This window comes from Saccostrea cucullata, unplaced genomic scaffold (assembly GCF_032062105.1).
Source record: "Saccostrea cucullata isolate Sc308-1 unplaced genomic scaffold, CSIRO_AGI_Scuc_v1 ctg2744, whole genome shotgun sequence".
Classification (NCBI taxonomy): domain Eukaryota; kingdom Metazoa; phylum Mollusca; class Bivalvia; order Ostreida; family Ostreidae; genus Saccostrea; species Saccostrea cuccullata.
Genome location: NW_026923407.1, coordinates 164236 through 185370, shown reverse-complemented (window position 1 = coordinate 185370; position 21135 = coordinate 164236). Strand labels below are relative to the sequence as shown.

Here is a 21135-nt window from a genome sequence, read left to right as displayed (position 1 = left end):
ATATCGTACATGATGTATTTGATGAAATAAAATAAATTATATATATATATATATATATATATATATATATATATATATATATATATATATATATATATATATATATATATATATATATATATATATATGTGTTTATTCGAGATCGCCTCTCGCTAAAGTGCCTCTGTTACGTTTCCCAAGCATCTGGAGGTTGCTTAACTTGTCTGTGGCTCATAATCCCAGGATCTGCTAAATAATATACAAAATGGCTAAATGACTAAGAAATCTTTTTGCAAACTATTTTGTTTCTCATATCCAGTTGATTTTTCTATTGTGATAATTCTTTGAAACATAACAAGAACTAAGGCTAACGTGCAAATTTAAAGCCATATATGGCGTAACTGATCAAAAAAATGTATTTTTGAAAAATACAAAATTAAGTAAAGAAATCATAATTGATACATTTAAATTAAAGTTTTTCATACAATTCTGAACACGGAGAACACCTGCATATAATAATACAATTTTATCTTCTCTGTAATGTGTTATTTAAATCTTTTGTATTTTCTTCCGAGTCGGCAAAAATATTTAAATTGTATCTTTATAACGCAATTGATTTTTCTGTAATTTACGGAAAACTTCTATCTTTATATAAAGTAATAATACAGCTAATAAGTTCTTATAATTTTAGTCTAATAATTTTCATTGTACATACGCCATATATGGCTTTAAAAACACGCGCAAAATCAAACTCGAGACATTCAGATTCAAAATTTTGACCCGCAATGTGAGTCTTTTTAATTAAGCACAGATAACACATATTATTTTACCACAGACCTTTCGATCGCTTAAATCCGACTGTAAGCAATTTGGATGTATAAAAAAAACTTTATTTTTTTCTAACTTCTCAATTTTTTAAAGCGATCTAAAGGCCTTTGCTTTTTACCCAAAAATTCACACCTTTCAATGGTACAAATTTAAATACAACGCATGAAGAAAATTTTGATTGATTATCGCAATATCATATTGTTCCAGAAGTTAAAAATTCATATATTTAAAGTTTTGAGAAACTCTGCTCTCGGATTATGGCCTTGAGACCTCGATTATTGAAATTCGATTTCTTTGAATTAAAAAAAAGTTAAAAACGCTGCCATCTTTCTTGTATAGACTGTCTATTAGACGAAATATTAAGCATTCAAGCATAATTTAGCAATTCAACATTTTTTCCCTCTTAACTTCAAAGTGCCCCCCCCCCCCGAAAAAATACAACCATGTGAACGTCGGTAATTTTTTTTTTAAATCTATCGGCTAATGTTTATGCTCCCAGGACTTGATAATTTATTCTTCTTTCTTTGAAAACTGATATTTTGCAAATAAATTTTTCATGAACATTCACATTGATTTTATTTTATTTCAATATTATATAGAGAGTTTTATTTACTTAGTCAACGTAGCTAGGTTGGGATGTGCATGATTATACAAAAAGTAAACTTTAGAATATTTGGATGCCATAATTCTTTATTCTGGAATCACCAGGTACATAAAAACAAATATTATTTTACATTGAAATCTCATAGTATTCATTGTTCATTTTCTTCTTTTACTACAGAACTCGACTTGTTAGATTTCTCAATCTTAGGATCCTTGATAAGCCCCCCTCTCCCCCCTTACTGATCTTCATAAATTATTTTATTTTGACCTTTTGACAAAATGTTACATCATAATGGTTAAAATAACTTATAAATGAAATGTTATAATCCTGGAATGGAGGATATTTCTTGAAAAAATGGCCAGGTACATGTATGTTGAAATGTCAATTACATTTAAATAGCTTAATTTTACTCATCTTTTCAGATTTCCAAACAACACATTCTCAGTATTTAATTAAGGCAGATCCGTACTTTTACAATTTTATGTCAAACTGACAATTTGTTTTTAATTTTTAATACCTTGAATTTGTCATAAGAATATCATAAACTAACTAAAACACCCATGAAATTAAAAGGACTTTTTTTTTATTTACACTCAATATTTACATTAACTTCCTGGATAGGCTATCTTTTGACGTTGGGAAGAGATAAATCATATGGTTAAAACAGAGCTCTGTAAAAAGCAGACTACTTTTCCGGGAAAAATAATGCTGATCGTAAACAGGTTCTTTAATCCCACAATTCCCAGTGGCAATTACCCGGAAGTAGCAATTATAGATCTTCTTTTGTACCAAAATTGTCAATAATTGATATATTTCTGTTAATTTCTTGTTCAGGAGGCCTCTTTTTCGTCAAATTGTGTAGAACTGGTAAGTAAATATATGTGCAATAAGCGCACATGTAGAGCGAAACGGTACACGCTGCATATTGGGTTATTGTTTATCGCACATCACCGTTGATGTTCGTGTGTAGCCTCGAGTCATACACACTGAAAGCAAAATTTTGTTTGCAGAGATAGATTTAACATTACAAAAATTTGTTAATGTCGTAATTAATGTTGCATGAAAGATTTAAACTGCAAAACCATTGTAATGACGTTGATCAAAGTTTCATTTGACAGTCTTTCCAAAGGAGAGGTTTTTAGAAAACTTTTTTATTCCATGTGGAGTTAGGCAGGTCCAGTCCAAAGACTATTTCTACCTACGTAGCTATAAATAGCTACCTAGGTATTTAAAGCTACCAAAAGTAGCTATTTTTACCTACTTATTATAATTTCTGCATTTTGCGACCAAAAGACCAAACGGCGCAACATGGTGAATACCGTATTTTTTTATACGGTCACACTAATGATGAAAACGACAACATTTTGGCCAAAAAATGATTACTTCCTGAATCGGCAATTTTACATTAGTTTCTATGCAAAATTGATTATATGCGAAGTTTCCATTTTTTGGCCAAATTTTTGTCATATTCATCATCAGTGTGACCGTGTATCGAGAAATTTTGTGCTCATCATGTTGCGCCGTTCCTGCATTTGACCACAAAATGCAAGTGAAGCAGAAAGTAGGTAAAAATAGCTACTTTGGGTAGCTTTAAATACCTAGGTAGCTATTAATACCTACGTAGGTAGAAATAGTCTTTGGACTGGACCTGTTAGGGCCTAAATCACTTTGCAAAAACTCATTAACTGATTTAGAAAAAATTGTAGCCCTTTCGTCTACAAGATTCAGTGTCAGAATGAGATTTAAATTATTTCGTAAGTTAGGCTATGTAAGTTTTTAGTTGGAAAGAAATCCTTTCTGTCTTTCTAATTCTATGAAAAACGCAAGATCTTTTTGGGAGCCAGTCAAAGAGACCTCTAATAAAAATGTCCCCATCAAAGCATCACCTGATTTTGGTTAACACATTTACTTTCATTTTCCTTTCACAGGCCATGCTATCCTTCACACATTAACTGACATTAATGTGGAAGTCCTCCGTTTGACTAGGCCTTTGATTGTGACATTTGGAGTAGGGGGGCTGAGACTTACGCTGTGCTACTGTGTTCGTTGAGGTTTCGTCACTCTGGACAGGGGCGGGGCATACCTGGGGCCGAGGATGCCCACTGGACAGCCAATGACTAGTCCCATGGTGGACAGGGAGCATGGAGGAATGTGAGTATTAGAACTTCTCATTGCATTTCACATCCCTGCAATGCCAGGGTTCCAGAGTCAACACCTTGACATTACTCAGTATTTTCCCTTTATTTCAGAGTAAAGGGTTTGAGATCAGTTGTAACAGGGTAGGGACAGATGTTTATGAATAAAATCTCTATGGACTTAGCCCCGTGGGGATCCGGGTTAGAATAGGTCCTCAGTACCCCCTTGCTTGTCGTAAAAGGCGACTAAATGGGGCGGTCCTTCGGACGAGACCGTATAAACCGAGGCCCCGTGTCACAGCAGGTGTGGCACGATAAAGATCCCTCCCTGCACAAAGGTCGTAAGTGCCTAGCATAGGCCCAAATTTGCAGCCCTTCACTGGCAATGGTGATGTATCCATATCAGTGAAATATTCTGGAGAGGGACGTTAAACAGTATACAATCAAGGAATCTATCTATGAACTTAACATCATATTTTTATTTCAAAGCAGCATTTTTATACGCCCGTCTTAAGACGGGACGTATTATGTTATAGGCTTCATGTCCGTCCGTCCGTCCGTCTGTCCGTCCGTCCGTCTGTCCATTCGTGTCCGGCTCATAACTTCAATACTATTAGGCCTAGGATTATCAAACTTTGTCAACTGATACTTCTTGGGTAGACGGTGTGTCGCGCACCAAAAGTAGGTCGCTCTGACCTTTAATAAAGATGCTACGGCCAAATATGGAAAAATCCTGTCCGGCTCATAACTAGGAAACTATTAGACCTAGAGCTATCAAACTTGGCAAAAGTATACATCTTAGGTAGAAGGTGTGTCGCGACCTATTTCAAGGTCACTGTGACCTTTAATTTTAGTGAAATTTTTTTAAAATTTAAGTTTTTTAAATTTTAAATTTTGTAATCCTAAAAATGTAAAAAATAGAGTTGTATCCTTATTAAAAAGTATTAAATCAAGTAAAAACTTATTTTTTCATCATATACTTTACAGCAATCTTAAACAAATTTCAGTGTTAATGAGAGGAATTCAGTTTGTCCCATGGGCATAATTATCAAGCACTGGTCAGGAAGAATTTTGATAGCAGAAAGTTGCATGTCAAATTAGAGAGAAATTAATGACTTTAGTGTGAGGAGGTTTGGTGTTATCCCTTGGGTATTAGGCAAATGGACAGCCAGCCTAGCTGTTAGATTAAAAATAGCTCTTGGTGGCTAGCTAAGTTTTAAAATAAATTTGATAAAAAGTAATTAAAACTTATTATACCCCCCGCAAACGAAGTTTAGGGGGGGTATATTGGAATCACCATGTCCGTCTGTCCGTCTGTCTGTCTGTCTGTAGACGAGATTTTGTCCGGAACATTACTCAGAAACTATTGGAAGGATTTGTCTGAAAATTTGTACAAATATTATTCACCATATGAAGTTGTGCACCTGCTATTTTCATCTTGATTCGATTATTATTTTGAATTTTACAGGTGTTTTTCCATTTTTATTTTGTGGTTTTGTCTGAACCGTTTCTCAGAAACTATTGCAAGGATTAATCTGAAAATTTGTACACTTATTATTCACCATATGAAGGTTTGCAACTGGAATTTTCAACTCTTTTTGTTCATTTTTTTGCATTTTACAGGTTTTATTTTTTATATTAATTGACTTGTTCATTTTGGGCTCATGTATAAGGTTTGAGACATAGAATCTAGAATATCTGTACAAAAATACTACAGCTTAAAACTACTCATATAAACTAAAAGAAATAAACATCATTAAGTGTTAAAAACAGTTTTTACATTGCACAGAAGATAATGAAATTTTATTTATCTCTTGGGAATAATGACTGGACATGCATCCAGTTAAAGATAAATTAATGAGTTTGGTGTGGGAAGTTGAACATTAAGGCATCTCATTATCAACCATGTGTAATCTCCTGGGAATCAGGCACAAGAATGAAAGATCTCTCTTCTCTTATTCTCTTAATTGTAATTTATTGTCTGTCAAAGCACTTCATTACTGGATGACCAGCTCTTTATTTTCAAATGAATTTGATATTAAGTTATCAAGATTAATTTGATTTTGTATAATATGATTTTTTTTTTCAACAATCAGTTTGCAGAGTGACATAACATAATTGCAATATATTTTTTAATGCAGAAATAAAAAAATAAATAAAAAAAAAAATAATGTTACAATGGAATTACAATGAATTAGTATTGATGTTTCATTTGGTTGCACCTTTGTTTCATTCATTAAGAAACATGATGAGCAATTATATTTCACTGCAAATTTTTGTAGGTAAATTAAATGTAAGTAAGTAAGAACCTCTAGATCCATAAAGTATGTTTTGAATTGGCACCTTCTCTGAAAAACCCAGCGGGGGGTATTTGTCCCTATTGGACAGTTCTAGTTTGATATTGCATAATAAACTAATAATCTGATATTATATAATATTAATTAATTAAAAACTAATTTTATGTGGTGGGGTTGAATCAGCATGCCTACTTGACCATTTGAATTAAATATAAAACCTGTCTGGCATTAAATCTAAAAAGAAATCATGGAGTATTTTATATGTTTTAAAAGTGTTTTAGGATAAAAAGTACAGATCCATTAATATTTAGGGAGTAATGAGTAGACAAGCATCCAGTCAAAGATTAATTAATGAGTTCAATGTAGGAAGGCTATCTGATCAAGCGCTGCCTTATCTGTCTTTGGGGATTAGACAGAAGAACTGCTGGTCATAGCAAATGTCGTTTGATGGCCAGCCTTTCTTTTCAAAATTAATTTGGCATAGATTAAGTTGTTAAGACTAATTTGATATTGTTTATTATGATGGCCGGCATTTGACAAAGTTTAACACAAACAGTATAGAAATCTGTCAGTTATGTAATATTTGTTATAATTATGCCTATACAGCACAGGGGATGGATAAAGAATTTTTTTTTTTAAATGGAAAAATCATGGAAATCTTAGAATCAATTAAGGTTGAAGTGATTTTCTTGCAGTCTAAACTTTTAAAGATAATTGTGTAATATTTTGACGGGCGTATCATGCTGTGGCGTGGCACTTTATTGTATATTGAAGCAGTCAATTTGGCCAATAGCCACATTCATAGGGAAAACCCTGTTTACTAGCATTATACCCCTCGCAAATTTCATTCAATAATCATGGATTGACGATAGCAACATCTTTTGGAAAAATTACAAATTTGATTATTTTTGTTGTCTCTCAACCAATCATATTAAACCATTCTATGATAAACAACTTGTAACAAGTGCATTTAAACAATCAACAGAATCCTTCCTGTTTACTTATGAAAGCTTTAATTTGATTGGTGCTTCTAGGGCTCAACATTAACACTTGTTCGTAACCAGTGAAAAAAAAATTATGGACAAGTGACTATTGCTGGACACTTGTCCGATGATTGGGCATGTGCATTTTAATGTGAAGTAGTCTCTATGTAATAAAAAGAACTGCTGTTGAAAGGTAATTGGAAGTTTTAAGACAGAAGCTGTTAGTGTTGTCAAATCGGTTGAAAATCAGAATCGATTAATCGGTAGCATCGGTTGACCCTAACCAACTGATCATCGGCCAATAATCGAATCGGTAACCCTTTGCATAAAATAGGCACTATATTTCATATAAAATTTAGAATTTTATTTTTAAATAATGTAAGTAAAGATGCATTGTACAGATCAAAATTCTAAAAACAGTATATATGGCTATGCAGTTTGAATAACAGTTTCAGTAGGCCTAATACAGATTTACTTGGCCTGGGAAACATAAGCATTGACAGATCAGGTTTTAATTTACAAGATCATCTAAAATACCGGTTTATATGTGGAATTAATTTTTTAAACTGTTATGACGTAATATCACAAATCCTTGTGAATTCGTATGATATGAAAAGTGAATTCCCCCAAATACTGAAAACTTATATATTAATATATCTCCTAAATATCAAGGTGCGCTATTTAAAATTTCGGCGGCCATTTTGAAGTGGCGAATGATTATGTCCCTTGACTGTAGTTTAGTTTCTTCAGTTTAGAAATGCAATTATCATTTATCTTGTGATTTATTTTAAACAGATTTTAAGTACATGTATTTTAAAATAGGTATTAAAGGACAACACTTGGAAGATATATATTTTGATAACAAGAGCCTGTATTTGAAATAAAAATGAGAAAACTATAAAAAAGATACCGTAAATATGGAAATTTTTGCTGTAGATTAATTTTTAGCAAATTTGCGAGTTCATTGCATTCGCAAAAATATTTTTCTTAAAAATAAATCACCAATAAGAAAATGTAAACAAAGCAGGGGTCATTCACAGAATTTTGAAACGTAAAAATTAATCAACAGCATTTTAACCCAGATTCGCAAAATAAAATCGACGTAAAAATTTCCAGATTTACGGTATGTGCTGAAATACACCGATTTGTTTAAATCTCCAATTGATTGTCTAAAATCGACAGCCTTTCCGACCGATCATCGATTGTAAATCGATCATCGTAACAACACTAGAAGCTGTACATAAAACTGGACTTCAATGCCGTTAGGGATCGCTATGAATTGAGTTCACATTGGATCGGGATCAAAGTTCACTTCTTGCATGCTACTAGAAAGAACTTACATAGTTTGGATTCTGTTTGATGTTGACAAGTTCACTTTGGAACACTTATCTAGATGAAAGTTTGTTTTATGTGTTTGTTGTACCGGTATTTATCAATAATATCAGAATCAATCAAAATTTATTGAAAAATTTTCGGACAAGTGAAGTTGAAGTTCATTCAAGTAAATGTCTCAGTCACTTGTCAGAATGAACAAGTAGGAAAAAAAGTTCATGTCGAGCCCTGGCTTCTTAGTGAGAGTAGCAAGCCCTAAAATATCATATGAAATTTGCCAAGGGTCTAACGACAACATGTTGATTCAGGTCCCCTGGCATTTGGAGGATGCATATTTCATTTAAAGGCCATTGAGAAGGGGGCAGGTTAGTTTATTCCTGTTCATGCCTTCACTTAGCCAGTGACAATATTTGTTTCCATCGCAATTGAAATCAACACAGACATCTCTACTACACAAAAATATTTTGTAAACTGCAATTGGGTATTGAAAGGTCATGAAAAAGTTCATTGTCCAAGTATGTTTTACTTGCATTGATCAATATTTTAATGAGGTATGAAATATTCTCATCTCATTCAACCATGACCAGAATGGAAGAGGATCATATTACATTTTAGCCATGGTTTGCAATTATGAACCACCTAGGGGAAGGATGAGAGCAAAAATCTGCAAGCAAAGTTTTATTATAAAGGGATATATGGGGAAATTTGTATAAAAATTTTTCACTGTAAGATCAGATTGATTGATTGATTGTATACTGTTTAACGTCCCTCTCCAGAATATTTCACTGATATGGAGACGTCACCATTGCCGGTGAAGGGCTGCAAATTTAGGCCTATGCTCGGCACTTACGGCCTTTGAGCAGGGAGGGATCTTTATCATGCCACACCTGCTGTGACACGGGGCCTCGGTTTATACGGTCTCATCCGAAGGACTGCCCCATTTAGTTGCCTTTTACGACAAGCAAGGGGGTACTGAGGACCTATTCTAACCCGGATCCCCACAGGGCCTGTAAGATCAGAAAAAGCCACAATAAGTCCTATGAATGTTAATGCATCCATGATTGCACTGCTCAGATAGTGTAGATTCGAACTTGCTTCAATTATGTGGGAGGGGGAAGGGAGTCAAAAATAGAGATCAAAATTACATGTAGGAAGATGTGAAAAATATAGCGTTGTAAATGGATATTAGAGATTAATTCAAACAATCAAAAGACTCAGTTGAATTACAATAAACTACTTAATAAACAGCTTCGCTTGTGTTGTTTAGCAATTATAATTATTTGATTTCGGAGTTAGAAAGTAAAACAATGATCTACAAATATTTTTCATCAAATATTCTGACAAAAATTTTAATTCTAAAGTAACATTATGTGTACGAAATTACTTTTGGCACGAGATCTAGAGGAAAAGCGAAAAAATCATGTACGATTTGACTTCAGTAGTTTGCATACTGATATGCGAGTCGGTTGGTGTACGAGATAATTGTAGTTCGACTTAATTCAATAAATATTAATGAGGTGAGAAATATCAATAACGGCAAATATCAGGAATTAGGCTTTGTGTCCATCAACGAAATGTCTTCGAAATAACTTGAACATGTTGAAAGTATTTGTTAACTATGTGGGTCATTCTCAAAATATGCAGACTTTTGGAAAAGTAACACTCAAGAAAAATAAATTCTGTAAAAAATTCATTTATTGCCCAAAACACATTTATCAAGCAATGAACTATAATATCTCAAAATTTGCAAACATTGAAATCTACCATCTGGCAGATAATTAGACTGAAAGTTGATGAACTGCAAAAAGTTGTCAGTGGTGTAACAATTATACTGTATTGGGAAAAAAATCTTATATAAAATAATGCAACTTTTTAAAAATTATGGACATAAAGTTTACATCAACAATCTTCAATTAAATTTATCAGAATCAGAGAACAGCTAATTTTTGACACATTTATGCAGCGAACAACATCACATTTTAGACAAATTCTTTATGTCACTGTAGCAAATGTTCATTTTTAACATTAAAAAAAACAACTGGAAGAATGTTTCAGATGTGCATGAAAAAAATATATGTCTATAATTACACAGGAGTTTTAAGATATACAGATATCACTGATAATTTATTTTATTTTGGGAAATATGCACTTGTTACACCACTGACATTTATGTTTTACCACTGACGTTACACTGTTGACAAAGTGATATTAAATCAAAATTTTGTGTGTCAAATGATAAAAAATAAAGTAAATTCTATTTTTAATTACATTAAAAACATTTTAACTCTGCTCTTAGATTAATATTTTGAAACCTAATTCTTCCAAAATCCAAAGAAGATACATCAAATAGTGTTACACCACTTACATTTGTACAATCAATGTTACACCACTGACAGAAAAATGCATATACAATTATACATGTAATGCTATACATTATCTGTAACAAGAGCTTTACAAATATACAGTGATTTTTTCCATGACATTAATATTTTATATACTTTTCAAAAGTTTAAACATTAATTCAGCATTTTTAAAATGGTCATTACTTTTGAAAGAGGAAAGATAGGGCTTACACATAACATAATACATGTGACAAGGTCTTTCTAAATATTCTCTGATTTTTAGACCCCATGACCTTGAAATTTTAACTAGAGATAGGGCTTTTATATTTGACAAGTGTACTATACCTGTATCAAGATGTTTTCGAGCATGCTATGATTTTTTTTCCTCTTTTGCTCTTCATGTTTGACCTATTTTCAAGCAAAAAATGTAACTTTGGTGATTGACTTTTGAATGACATGCATCTCATCCTCGATCGTAAGACAAGGTACCAGTAAATGGGAAACATCAACTATTTAAATTTGCTTATTAGTATCATGAGTATTCTCTAATACTTGTTATGTTTCTTTCACATGGTTTCTTCCATTCTTGACTGTGTATTGCTTAATTTTATCTTTCACCAACTCTTGTTTTGCCATTTTTTCCTCTTTGTTTTCTTCATGTTTGTAAGTTTAATGTCTTGCAGATATTTCTCTTTATTATGTTTGCTTACTGCATCACTGTTTCTGGATATCCTTTCTCGAAATTTTCGTTGACATTTAGTATTTGTGAATTACAAGTATCTGAAAAAAAGAAGAGACATTATAACAACATCCATAAATGAGATTATACTGGAATTATCTATCTTATAAGTGATTAAACATGAGTGTTGGGGGTGTGGTAGAGTGTAGAAAGTAAGTCTAGATAATATTATTTTTTGTAAAATTAAATTTTGTTTGATATATTTCATCTTTTAATAAAGGATTTTAATTAAACTAAATGCACTAAGCTACTAAATGTCAATTGTGTAACAACCAATGTAAGTGGTGTAACACTTCTCTTTTTCCAGACTAATGATATCAAACAGTCAAGCAAAAATATTCTAATTATCTCAATTTGTTCAACTTATGAAATGGATTGTTGACAATTTCTTAAAATGTTCTAAATATTAATGAAATGAAAGAAAATGTAAAATTATAAAATATTGTCATGTGGTGTAACATTTTTTGTCACTGGTGTAACAATATTTATTTGTTACACCAGTGACTGTTACGCCACTGATGTATCTGGAGTATATTTAACAGTAGGATCCAATAGGTCAAAATTGTACACAATTTCACATAGCCTTTTTCAAATGTAATAAACATTCACCACTTTTGTGAAGTTTTTATTTTTTCTTTCATAATAGAAAACCTTTAATAGTATGTTATCCCACTGACACATATTGCTTGTATTACTCTGATCATACTTACCTTTTCTGTGATATCTTCTCTCACAATAATGACATCACTGATGCGTTCATCATTTGGATTCAGGAAGTGATGTCACTCTCATCTGGGGAATTCCAACTTTTGTACAACATCACTAATATGATGTATTTTTAAATATTTTGTTTTGTTACACCAATGACAGATTTTTTTTAGACGCACATATATCTCATTATTTTTATTTTTTGTAAAAGATTTTTGTTCTACAGCATACCAGAAATTAAAATATGAATGCTGATCTGAGTATTCAATGTAATGTTTTTAATTAAAACATCAGTCATTTTAAGTTGTTGTAGGTTAAAGACATTGACAGAATCTATTGACACATGGATTCACTGATATCTTGTTACAAAATAATATTTTTTTTATTACTTTAAGCAATGAAATTGTAAATTTTTGTGTTCTTAGAAAAAGTTTACGTATTCTTAAACCCTATGATACTGTTTATTTTTCCCAAAACATTATTTTTTCACCTTTAAATTGATACTGACGCGAAAGGCTGCATATTTTGATAATGACCCATGTACATTTCATTTTCAATCATCGAAACAAGTCTACTTCAATTATTTCGACTCTGCAAAAATCTCCGCCAGGATCCCAGTGTGTTTACATGCCGTTTATTCATAAGCCAAGACCAGCAGCAATAGTCTGTGGCTATATATTACCACTGTCTAAAAATGTAACAGAAATAGGCCTAAGGGACTGAAATTTTGTAATACTGTAAAATTACATAATATCAAGGGGTCAAATTTTCGTGGTTTGAGGAAAATGTATTGGTTCATATGGATTTGATTTCGTGGTTGAATAATTGTTCAGAAGACTGTAGTTATATAATCTGAAAAATTGCATTTCATGGTGGACATAAATTCAAGGGTCTATTCATGCCTTGAAAACCACGAAAATCCCCCCCCCCCCCCCCAATGAAAATTAGTAATTTTACAGTACATATGGAAAAAATCTAAAAGAACAGCTGAACTATTTCAGTCATATTGATATTGAAACATCTTAAATCAGGTAGAGCAGATTCAAGTTTATTTAATCATCATGATCATAGCCCCTGAGGATTTGTTGGTGTCACAATCAAGGTGAAATATTTTCTTAGGAATTTGTAGGAAAACATCTTCAAATTTCTATGAGAACAGCATGAGTACAACACATGTATTCTAGCATAAATCCTCAGGTAGTGCAGATTCAAGTTTGTTTCAATCGTGGTCAGAGCTCCATGGGACCACATTTGGGGAGCAGAGTTTTATGTAGGAAAAGGGAAAACAAGTCTTGTATATTGAAATTCATCATACAGTTTCCTTATACATTTGTATCACTTACTCATGAATTTATAAGGGACAAGTGGCAGTAAATTGTTGATGGTAAAATATCTTATCAAACATGCCAAATGGTAAAATATATGTGATTAAGTCAAAGCCTGTTCCTGATGTACCCAAAATGGCCATAGCCTGAAAAAAATATGATACTTGGGTGACAGTTAGGTCAGTTTGGTTCTTGTTTTATAAATCAATTATTCTATTTTTTATATCATAAACATGATAGAGTCAGTACAGGGTAATGCTGCAAAGTTGGAGCAGCTTAAATTGGTTGATTGTATCTGGTCAGAAAATTAATATAAGAAAATTTCAATTAAAATGACTTTTAATCCTGGATGAAGATGTACTAATTGTCAGAGGATTAATACAAAGGTCAGTATTGGAAACCAAATTAAATCTTGTCAGACTCATGTTGATTGCTGATTTCCAATGCATGAACTTAATCAGGATAAGACCTACAATTGTACATACATACCTTCACACAACTGAAAGATATTCCATCCATATTTTATAGGAATTGTTTGACAGATGTACATATAAGACAGTCAGAAATGTCAGCACTTCTTACATGCCTGAAATTTAATCTGGGACTGAGTCATTAGCTTTGTTTTTAAGTGTAAAATGCAGTATAATTAGATCATTGTCTGGACCAGTTAGACAAGGAATCTATAAGTATGCATAAGTAACACACTCCACCAGTTGTATAAGCCTTCTAATCAAATTTTCTGCTGAAAACAAATTGAAAGTAATTACTCTTATCACAGGGCCTTTGAAGCACATTGTTTCAAATTTTAAAGAGATGGTAATCAGCCGATTAGTTTCAAATTACACCACCTTGCTGCCCTGACTGTGTTCTGATGGAGAGAGAGGGGGTTGTGTTAAGGTTTAGGATCAGCTATAGCTATGGATTCCGTGTACTCTAACTTAATATCTGCTCTTTACAGGAGGCACACACCTTACATGGGACAACCCGACTACAGAATTCACGAGCTGAACAAACGACTACAGCAACGCAGCGAGGTATGTATAGCCTAGTGATTGCAAACACTGATAAAGGCTCAAGTTAAAAATTTTTATTTCCTGTTCAAAGTCCAGGCAGTGTGCATGTAAAATATGTAACTATGAATATGTTGCATGCAGGTGTTATAATCTACCATAAAATAAAAAGAAATGCCGTCTTGTTTATTATGTGATAAGTGTTTTGAATTTAATGACCATGATGAAAATTATGCCATAGTCAATTTTTTTTGAATATTGAACCACTGATTATCTGTATGGCTGCATTTCGTTTCCGGAATTTTTGGTAGGCCTAATTATCAACTTTTCATTTCCGACATTTTTTGTTTTCATTTCCGACATTTTTCAAATACATGAGCAGTACCTATAGTAACAAATTTGATAACTTTACTTATGAAAAATTTTAAGAAATAAATCATAAATAAACCATTGAAATCCAGTTCTGTAAATCTATAAGTGAATTGGACATAAGTATGGTGCTGTCACTGTCATTTAATTTAGTGAACGTTAAATATGGTGAAAAAGTTTTATGGTCAATAACTCTTTTACTTAGACTAAGTGCTACGTACGACACGGTATGCATATATGTATAGATGTTTTGTTTTTTTAATTAACATTTTGGCATAAATACTTCTAAATTTTCATTTTATTTTACATAGAAAACATTAAATTACCGTACAGGTAAATTTCAGAAATGAAAAAAAAAAAATGTCGGTAATGAAATAAAAAAATGTTGGAAATGCTATGCATATTTCCGGAAATGAAATGCAGCGATCTATATCTATATCAAATATTTTTAGATAATTTGATGAATTATCATGATTAAGTGTAATATTTTTATTACAATTTAATATCACTTTCAAATTGTTATTTTTAGAATATGTTAATTATGTATTTATTTTTAGGTAACCCCATACATTTATTATTGATCTGGTTATATCTAGAACCCTATTACACAGAAGTGGTTTAATTTTACACCCCTGTAATTACTGATGTGCATATTTCTAGACCCCTATTATTTTTAGACCCTCATGGGCCTATTTACAGATGTGCTTATAAACTGATCAGTAGACTTTTTATAATTATGTTAATCAGAATTCTTTATTTACTTTCTGTATAGGAGAGTGACAATCTATGGTGGGATGCGTTTGCTACCGAGTTCTTTGAGGACGATGCCAGTCTGACTCTGTCCTTCTATCTCGAGGATGGACCTAAGCGTTATAGTAAGTACACAGTCTACAAATCTAAGACCCTTATTGTAGAGGCAAAATAATTTCCACATGGTCATTCTGGATTTGAAAAATTGATAATTTTATAAACAAGAATATACAAAGAGCTCATTTTTGTTTGTTTTGGCCAAGGTTGCAGGTGCTTGTGCAGTGCCTAGTATTCATTTAAGTAATAAATAGACTGATTTAATAAAGACAAAATGAAGCACAAGTGTTTGTTCAAAATGTTTTATATCACATGTAAGTGATTGGCTTACAGTAATTGACTAATAGTAAACCTGAATTTCAGCCATAGGTCGTACCCTGGTTCCTCGGTACTTTCGGAGTATATTTGAGGGAGGAGTCACGGATCTCTACTACATACTGAAACACTCCAAGGAATCATTTCACAACACCTCCATCACCCTGGACTGTGACCAAGCCACCATGATCACCCACCACGGAAAACCAATGTTTACAAAGGTATGTACTGGTCTACAGTTTTAACACAGAGACCAATTAAGCCACCATGATCACCCACCATGGAAAACTAATGTTTACAAAGGTACGTACTGGTCTATAGTTTTAACACAGAGACCAATTAAGCCACCATGATCACCCACCATGGAAAACTAATGTTTACAAAGGTACGTACTGGTCTATAGTTTTAACACAGAGACCAATTAAGCCACCATGATCACCCACCATGGAAAACTAATGTTTACAAAGGTACGTACTGGTCTATAGTTTTAACACAGAGACCAATTAAGCCACCATGATCACCCACCATGGAAAACTAATGTTTACAAAGGTACGCACTGGTCTATAGTTAACATAGAGAAAACCAATGTTGACAAAGTGTGTTATGGTCTTCACTCTTCAGTTTACATAAAACGGAGAAACATTTTATGTCAGCATTATATCCATATAGGTTTCAGTATTAAACCTGCTGTTTCTCAAGTAGTATACCTGGCTGGAAATTGTTTTCAAGTTGCATTAAAATTTTACACAGTAAATGCTGTCCAATTTAGCACATTCAAAATGGAATATGTCTGAGATAGAGAGGTTTAAACTTTTTTTTAGAACATTTTGATTAAAGGCTGAAAATAAAACTGTTCTGTTCAATTGTTTTATTAGACTTGTTTGATAATTTCTTCTCTACAAGTTGTTATGGAGGACAGTCTTATATGGGAGTTGACATGTCATATATCTACAGGTTGTTACAGAAGGCAGACTCATACTGGAGTTTACATTTGTTTATTATCTACAGGTTGTTACAAAAGACAGACATATACTGCAGTTTACATTAATTTTGTTTCTTTATCTACAGGTTGTTACAGAAGGCAGACTCATACTGGAGTTTACATTTGTTTCTTTTATCTACAGGTTGTTACAGAAGGCAGACTCATACTGGAGTTTACATTTGATGATCTGATGAGAATAAGATCTTGGCATTTCCAAGTTCGCCAGCACCGAGAGTTAATACCTAGAAGTGTTATAGCCATGCAGGTAATTACCTCAGAGAAGTAACAAAGATAGGAACACCTGAAACAGTGAATCTGCCATTAATTTTTGCAAAGTATTGGATTTTATATCAAATTTAGAGATCACCTGAATCGCTCAAGTTTCTGAGAAAATGTCAGGAGCAACATCAGCCCAATTAGGTTTAAATTATTCAAACTTATTAAAGAGGCAAATATTTTACATGATTATGATGTGTACAGTGTATAATAATACATGAAGCCTCCTCTGAAATTGTGAATTTTGTGAACCTCTGTAGGAGTTTGCTGCCTTCTCCTCGTTAGCTGATAAGTTCTAGACCTATGAGTACATTACAGTGGCAGAGTAGCCTGAAAATACTGTTTCTGGCAGAAAAAAGCCCAAAGCTTTTAACATACTGTAGCAATAAAATTATGAATATGTCATATACATGTAGAAATGTAAGGCCTGAGGTGGCTACAGGCTACTGATTTTAAAAGAAAGTACCGGTACAATGTACTTGGAAAAATTTGATAGTCTTCCTCATCTTTAAACATAATGCAAGGACCATGCTAAATAATAATTTCAAATTCTTCTTTTACAGCAAGATCCTGCAATGGTTGAACAGATCTCCAAAAATATAACAAGACAGGGGCTGACAAACTACACTCTGAACTTTCTTAGGGTAAATGTCAAAAGTCATTTTGATCAAACATTTAAGTATACTGTCAATACATGTACAAGCATGTATGTGTACAGGTCAGTTAATTGGATTTTCTCTGTTTTACTCCTGTTTTTGTATTAGTATTTTAGTATCCTGAAGTATTTTAGTTGTAAGTCTCAAAACAAAACACTTCTATTAACTTCTTAATCGGGTCATTATTATTACATCCTCTTTGTGATTTTTAGTTATGTGTGATTCTGGAACCCATGCAGGAGTTAATGTCTCGTCACAAGGCGTATGGTTTGAATCCCAGGGACTGTCTCAAAACCACATTATTCCAAAAGTGGCAGCGTATGGTAGCACCCCCAGGGAAGGGGAAACCAGGTAAATGGTCGTAAGAAACGGAATTTTTGTAGTTAATTGAGAAACTGACAAGTTAGATATTGGATATTTTTTAGCTTTGTTTGAAAATATAGAACAGTTTGCATGGTTATTAGTTTCAATATTTTTAAGGAAAATAGATTCTGATGCACCTTAAAAGGAGTTTCTGTTTCCCAATAAAAACATATTACTCGTCATAGTAATCTACATTCAAGTAAAAAAAATATGTATATCTAAGTTATTTTTTAAATTGAATGGTATCCCTTAGCTTGCTATAAATAAGTATCTGCATGTGTGAAGAGTTATGTCTAAAAAATAAATCAAATTTAATATATATGTATATTTCCAATTAGTTTCATGATTTTGAGAATTGAAGTTGAATAATATTCATAAATGCATTTGTAGAAAATCCAAGACAAGCAGGAAAGAGAAGAAAGCGGAAAGCCTCGGCGGGTACCGGGGGGAGTATGAACCCAGGAGGAGGGGGAGGGAAGAAGAGGTCACCCGGTCCCCAGGGCATGCCCCCCTCAGCCCCAGGAGTAAGTACCAAGGCCAATTACACAAAAGTACCTCATTTCTAGATCCCTGTCTGAGCTGTACAGCATTAACTTCAATGAATTTGCACACTTTCTCTCTGTAAAGAAAAACCCCCTTTTTTCCCACAGAAAATGGGAGTGTTTGGAAAACTTGGAAAGTTCTTGTTTGGTAAACATAAGAATGCAGGATTTATTACCCTTAGTTCTCTCCTAAGTTAAGGGAATGGGTAGAGGCGATATATATCTGCACTGGCCCTGGGATCATGAAACATCTTAAGCTTAAGTCAAGATCTTTATGTTGTATATGAAAGTTGTAGATGTTTTTCACCCCTAAATCAACATATTTCTCCACATAATTTTCCAAAAGTGTTGTTTTCTGCAAATTTAGAGATAAATTCAATAATAAATGAACATTTAACAGGCAATTAAAAATTTAACTTAAGTCACGATCCTGGGGCCTGGTGTATGAAGTACAATCTAAGATCAATGTGCAGGGTTTTCCCCCCCAGAAGTAAGCCAATTTAAGTAAAGATTACATCTTCATGGAATAAAACTGTTTCTCGTTCCAGGATGTGATGGTCGTTGGTGAGCCCACGTTGATGGGTGGGGAATTCGGGGACGAAGACGAGAGACTGATAACGCGCTTGGAGAACAGTCAGTTTGAACCAAGCAACACGGAGGAGGACAGTAAAGACTTTCAAAACTCCCCCGCCCTCCAGCAGAGCCCCTGGAGTCAGGACAAAAAGACCCCCACGGGGGGAAACAGTGGTGCGGGCACCCCGGGGGCTGTGCCACCATCAAATTCAGAGGAGACAAAAGTCAAAGTGGAGTGATCTCCCCTTATGTGGAAATCTCCTGTCACTGAAATCATGCATGTCATACCATTTTGTGAGGGTGTCCTTCTAAAAAGTATGCGGTCGTGTGTTGCATTTCAGCAACTTGAATTGTATAAACTCTTTGTTGTAATTTTATGTGTACATTATTATTGGATCAATTTTCTATAGGGATTTATATTGTTGTTTATTTAAAACCAAACCCTATTACAAGTATTTTAGGATCTGGATAGAACTTTACATATTGATAAAGTTTTAAGTTAAAATGAAATTGATTTAAGATTTCCTGGTAAAAAAACCCCCATGTTTTTGAAAGAGAGTTTTACTGATGTAAGATGAAAAAAACCTCTAACATTTACCTATGTAATGTTTGATGCTAAATATATGAGGTCCTGGACAGATAATTATGAAGCATTTACTCAAAAAAATTATCAGAGTTCAGCAACAAAATTGCAATATTCTGTCTCATGCAGAAAACTTCCATAACTCATCGATTTTATCATGATTTTATATATGACTTCATAATATCTGAGAGACATTTCCTCACACACATGTACATGTATGAAAGTTGATAAATTCTTCTGTTGATGGGGGGTGCGGGAATGATTTTGTTAAGGATTAATTCCTAGATAAACACAATAGAATCTCTAGTGACGTACCTGTGAAAGGCAGCTGCAATGTTTATCGTCAAACTACACACATAACACAACATATTTCCACTCCTTCTGGTCTGAAAATTGTTTTTCATTATAATTGTCTAAAGTTTAAAGTTTTTTCTAGCCAATGTTGCGTAATGTTGAAAGTTTTCACATAAGGTCGTAGGAATGACTGCAATATTATTTATGTCACTTACTCGGATTTTAGGGGTACATTTTCCACCTTGAAAGAGCTACATTACCTGCTACAATTCTGCATGTGTGATTTTTTTGCTCTTTTAGGGGTTGGTGGGTGGGTGTTTAGGATTTTTTCATCTAGCAAATTTTTGTTTAAATAACTTGAAAGCAATTTTTTTAATGGAAGCAAAACATAAATTTTACTAGATTGTTGATGATGTGTAGGTAATTAAAATTTATATTTAGTTAATTATTCTCTATTTATGGCTGGAGGTAAAGGTTTGCTTTAATTTTTTTTTAAACTTCTAAAATTTTGTATAATTTAATATTAGATATTTTTTGCTATTAGTGCTCTAGGTAATTTTACAGCCTTGCTGTAGGTAATTTATTTTACAGCCTTGTAGATAATTTACAGCTCTGCTGTTAACATTTTTACTGTTTTGCAGTAGATAAATGATAATTTATATTATTACACAGTCTTATAATTCATTTTTTTAAATGATCCAAACACAGATGTATATTATTTAAAGATTTGAACATGTTACAAGTTAATGGATTTGAATGAATGGGAATTTCAGCCTAATTTTTTTTGTTGTGCAAGTACATGTATATACATGTTTGTATTCTAGTGTAACATTCAGTGTACATAAAATCAATATTTATCATTTTATTTCAATAAAGATCTGAGACTGTGTGGGTGTAAGCTTTATTTTAAATGCTTGAAGTAAGGCCGACTTTAAAATAATGTTTGTTTGCCCTCTCCCGACTCAGGATAAAAACATCAGGTTAGTAAAGAGGTGAGATTTTATTTTCTTTCCAGAAAATTTTAACATCAATAAATTGCAAAATCTATTTCTAGAATTCTAAAAAAATTGCTTCCTTGATGTTAAAAAGTTTC

At 32.9% G+C, this 21135-nt stretch overlaps 1 protein-coding gene across 2 annotated transcripts; it reads left to right on the top strand.

Annotated features, from left to right (window-relative positions):
* The first annotated feature begins 2150 nt into the window (after nucleotides 1–2150).
* Nucleotides 2151–20931, top strand: LOC134263935 (LIM domain-binding protein 2-like). 2 transcript variants are annotated; one of them, XM_062746287.1, is made up of 10 exons: nucleotides 2151–2278; nucleotides 3340–3562; nucleotides 14231–14306; nucleotides 15424–15526; nucleotides 15822–15994; nucleotides 16898–17020; nucleotides 17595–17675; nucleotides 17900–18038; nucleotides 18441–18574; nucleotides 19141–20931. In XM_062746287.1, exons 2-10 carry the CDS (start codon nucleotides 3507–3509, stop codon nucleotides 19402–19404), a joined length of 1149 nt encoding a protein of 382 aa, XP_062602271.1. In that variant the 5' UTR covers nucleotides 2151–2278; nucleotides 3340–3506; the 3' UTR covers nucleotides 19405–20931. The 2 variants fall into 2 exon arrangements, with proteins under 2 accessions (XP_062602271.1, XP_062602272.1); XM_062746288.1 differs by having other exon boundaries at nucleotides 2160–2282.
* Nucleotides 20932–21135: the final 204 nt, after the last annotated feature.